Source organism: Arachis ipaensis, chromosome B06 (assembly GCF_000816755.2).
Source record: "Arachis ipaensis cultivar K30076 chromosome B06, Araip1.1, whole genome shotgun sequence".
Lineage (NCBI taxonomy): Eukaryota > Viridiplantae > Streptophyta > Magnoliopsida > Fabales > Fabaceae > Arachis > Arachis ipaensis.
In genome coordinates, this window is record NC_029790.2 from 1,017,377 (window position 1) to 1,022,246 (window position 4,870).

At 33.2% G+C, this 4,870-nt stretch overlaps 1 protein-coding gene across 1 annotated transcript; it reads left to right on the forward strand.

Annotated features, from left to right (window-relative positions):
* LOC107648598 (FT-interacting protein 1-like) lies at window positions 1,116-3,767 on the forward strand. The gene has a single exon (XM_021105755.1). The coding sequence runs from the start codon at window positions 1,168-1,170 to the stop codon at window positions 3,496-3,498; it is 2,331 nt and encodes a 776-aa protein (XP_020961414.1). The 5' UTR covers window positions 1,116-1,167; the 3' UTR covers window positions 3,499-3,767.

Here is a 4,870-nt window from a genome sequence, read left to right on the forward strand (position 1 = left end):
TTTTTCTTTTAATTACAATTTTCTTAATTTTATTCCTTTGTGATATCTCTCTATATAGGGTTTTGCTGCTTCTTATTTGTTTATCTTCATTGGCAAATATCTAAATATTTTCCAGTTTTTTTTTTTCATCGGTTTTATTTTACTAACGTTGTTCATGTTTTGTTTTCTATTGATTTCGATTTTTTATCTTGGAAAGATGAAATATTTTAATAATAGGTAATTTAATCAATGTTTGATTTTCGTATTTATTTGGTTTGATTGCATAGAGAAATGAATTATAAATATTTTCAATAAAAATAATACTTTCCTTCTTTATATCCAGTTTTTTATTACCATATATTTTCAATAATAATTCATTGATTCTTATATCATTTGCTTTCTTTTACATTTTTACTTGTTTCAAAATATTTTGTTATAATACAACCTATCTTATTGGAATAAATGCCTAGGATATCTTCCTTTTTTAAATGATTACTCCTTTAGTGTTTGGTCCCTTGTTAATACTATTTTGTTATTTTAATTTTGTTTTAAACCTTTTTTTTAAACACTTAAGGCATCTTATCTTAATTTTTAAGTTTATCAAATAGAAAATAATTATATATTTGTTTTACAAAGTTTGAAAGCAAGCTTAAAGTGGATAATTTTGCTATAATTTGTTAAGATAGAGGCACTACCTTTGTTAAGAAATTTTCTACAATCATTCTCCTTACCCAGAAATTAAGGCATTATTCCAATCACCCTTTGGTATAGCATGTCATAAATTAATAGAATTAAATGCTTATTATTACAAAATTGAAAAGATAATTAATGTTATGTTAAATTGTTTCAAATTTAAATTTTTAAGTTGATTCCCTTCCATTATGAATGTTAAACGCACTTCTAAAAGAAAATACAAAAAATAATTATGATCTATTGAATTTTACATGCTTGTTATATTCTTTTTTTCTTTTCTTTTCTTTTTATTTGAATTTTACATTTCATTGTTTCAATTTCACAGTAGTAATAATGCTACTTTCTTGTTATGGTCTTTCATGTAAGTTGTAAGAACATTCTTTTTTTTTTTTTTCCAATTCATTAGAGATCATGCATGTTTTGTTAGAATGACCCTTGGAATTGGAACATAGTATATATGGTGCATGTTTTCTTACAAATTAGGAAAATAGTTTAATGTTTTATTTTCACTGTTGCAAGATCAAAGCTATGGCAAACAAATGCAAAAACCCAAAGGATCAGAAGCAACAAGAGGATTTCTCACTGAAGGAGACAAATCCAAACATCAATGCAGGAAGAGCCACAACCTTGGACCTTGTAGAACAAATGCAATTCCTCTTTGTTAGGGTGGTGAAGGCCAAAAACTTGTCATTAGAAAGTAATAGTTGTTGCTGTAATCCTTTTGTGGAAGCAAGGATTGGAGCTTTAGTGGGAAGAACAAGGTCCCTTGATAAAACAGAGAATCTTGAATGGAACCAAGTCTTTGCTTTCGCGAAGGACAAGATTCAAGCACCTATGTTGGAGATCTTGGTAAAGGACAAGAAGTGTGTTGAAGACAATAATAACATGTTCATAGGGAAACTTGTGTTTGTAGTTAATGATGTTCCTATGAGGGCTTCTCCTGATAGCCCTTTAGCACCAGAATGGTACAAACTCGAGGACCATAACGGATCGAAGCTAAATCAAGGAGAGTTAATGGTGTCTGTTTGGATGGGGACTCAAGCAGATGAGGCTTTTCCTCATGCTTGGCATTCAGATTCTGCTAGTGGTTATGAGCATAGTACTAATACTTGTTCAAATGTATATCACTCTCCAAGGTTTTGGTACCTTAGAGTTAATGTGATCCAAGCCCAAAATTTGAAGCTCAAAACCACGAATGGAGGAAGCAGCTTGGAGTTTTATATTCAAGCTTTTTTGGGAAACTTGGCTTTGAGAAGTAGATCGGTTAGGATTAGTCAGAACCCTGTTTGGAATGAGGATTTGATGTTTGTTGTGGCAGAACCTTTTGATGAATCATTGATTTTGAGCATTGAGGTAGGGAATCAACACAAGCATGAAAGTATGGGAAGGTGTGTGATTCCTTTGAAGAATGTGGAGAGAAGAATAGACGATGCATTGGTCGAAAGCGTGTGGTACAATCTTGAGGATCCGAATTCCCCTGAGGCTAGACTTCATGTGAGAGCTTCTTTAGATGGAGGATACCATGTTCTTGATGAAGTTACTCACTATAGCAGTGATTTTAGGCCATCATCTAAGTCTTTGTCCCAACCCAATATTGGTGTTCTAGAATTGGGAATTTTGAATGCTGTAGGACTCTCTCCAATGAAGAAGGAGAATCGTGCTGACGCCTATTGTGTCGCTAAGTATGGTCCGAAATGGGTGCGAACAAGGACTATTGTTGATAGTCTTTGTCCAAAATGGAATGAACAATATACTTGGGAAGTGTTTGATCCTTGCACTGTGATCACAATTGTGGTTTTTGACAATGGACAATTATTGCAAGAAGGAAAGCCTGCTGAAGATAAGAGAATTGGTAAGGTGCGAATTCGGCTCTCCACGCTCGAAACTGATAGAATCTACACTCACTCTTATCCACTCATTAACTTGACCAATCAAGGAGTTAAGAAGATGGGAGAAATTCAGTTAGCTGTGAGATTTTCTTGTTCATCTTTGTTGAATGTTTTGCAAACTTACACACAACCTTTACTCCCAAGAATGCACTACATATCTCCATTGTCTATATTTCAGTTGGATAGTTTAAGGAACCAGGCTGCTGCTATCACCACATTGAGGTTCAGGCGAAAAGAGCCTCCATTGGCGAAAGAGGTTGTCGAGTACATGCTAGATGTGAGGGAAAATGTGTGGAGCATGAGGAGAGGAAGAGCTCAATTTCGAAGAATTGCTGATCTTCTAAATGTTGTTGTTTTCATTTGTAAATGGATTAATCATGTGCATAGTTGGAAGAGTTCAGTTACCACAATAGCAAGTTACATAATCTTTCTTGGTGTGATTTTCTGTCCACAAATGATTCTGGTAACAATGTTTTCAAGCCTTCTCTTGCTTGGAATTTGGCGATACAGAACTCGGCCGAGGAATCCTTCTCATATGGATATCCAATTCTCTTATGCTCATACAGTTACTAATGAAGAACTAGAAGAAGAATTTGATACATTTCCAACGAAGTTTACCGGCGAAAATCTTAAGAAGAAGTATGATAGATTGAGAGGTATTTCAGGAAGGGTTTTAGCAGTGATGAGTGACTTGGCAACTCAAGGAGAAAGGGTGCAATCCTTGTTAACTTGGAGGGATCCAAGAGCAACATCTTTGTTTGTGATTTTCTGTTTTGTTGCTGCCATTGTGACTTATAGTGTTCCGTTTCGCTTCTTAGTCTCCGGCTTGGTTGCTTACTGGTTAAGGCCTCCGAGGCTTCGCGGCGTTGCTGGTGTTCCTGCTGTTCCACAGAACTTCCTTAGGAGGATGCCTGCCAAGTCTGATGGCATGCTTTGAGTTTTCTATTCTTGTTTTTGTTTCATTTTAAGAGTAGATGAAACTATCTTCCTATGCAATAATCTTTTTTGAGTGTTTTAAATCCAGTTTTCTTGCCTTTATCTATTGATTAACAATTTAATCTTTCTAAGACAATTATGCTTATGTTAGACTTGTTGGATTAAGTCTTGTTCACTTCATTGCAAGTGATTTTTACAATCTACTTTTTGTGTATGTAGTTAAAGCTGATAAGGTGAATATAATACTATTTTCTCAGTTTCATAAGTTAGCTATTACTTCACTAATAGAATTGAATCGTATCAGAATATACTACTTCCATCAAAATGGTGTTGTATCACATAAATCAATGGATCTTTCCTTTCAAATTTTTTTTTATCATATATGTTACTTGAATATGCTATGTTTCAAATACTGTGTCCGTTGAGGCTAAAAATTTTTGATATGGAAGTAAAATGAGTGATATACAAAATATGGTAATTTTTTGTGTTTTTTAAAATCGTGGGAGTACACAAATCGAACCATCCGATTTATGTTTAAAAAGTCGAAAAAAATTCAGAGTACACAAATGGGAGGGTCCGATTTGTGTTAAAAAATTGAAAAAACTCAGAGTACACAAATCGGTCCATGCGAATTGTTTGATTTTAAAATTTTTCTTAAGAAATCGCATGGTCCAACTTGTGGTTGGACAAATATGAATTTCGGAAGCTAGAGAACAGACCATCCGAGTTGTTCGTTGTCAATTTTTTTTATGAAATGGAATATCAAACGCAATTCGGACCGTCCGTTTACTGATAGAGAACTCGCATGATCCAAGTTCTGTTTCACTGACACCACATGGCTGCGAAGCACCTGTATTTTCCATATCCGAGTCCAACACCACTTTTGCTTCCATATTTAAATTAAAAAGTGGTCCGTTGATGTGTCTATCTATATATTACTTTGACATATTTTTAGTTTGAGGGAAAAAATACAAAAGCCTCCTTAGATACACATTTACGTCGTCACGGCCACGGGTTCTGAATTCATCTTTGAAAAAATATTTTTTTTTTAAAAAAAATGTCAAAACCCACTTCAAACATAGTATGAACAACCCAATTTTATTTTTAAAATTAAAATAAAGTAAATAAGAGTATTGAAAAATTAGACGAACTTAAAAATTTTATTGGTAACTTATACTGTTGGAATAAATTTAGAAGTAGCCAATATTGTTAATTATTGACAAAAGAAAAAAGAAATTCTACAATGCTTTGTAATATTCAAGAGATCAAAAACAAAAGCACTGAAAATTTTTAGTTTGTATTTTGATGATATTAACAGAACATAAAGATGTATTATTATGTTAAAATAATTTTAATATTTATATATACCCATA

Coding starts and splice junctions, on each gene's coding strand:
- LOC107648598 (XM_021105755.1), top strand. CDS start 1,168: ATGTTTTATTTTCACTGTTGCAAGATCAAAGCTATGGCAAACAAATGC.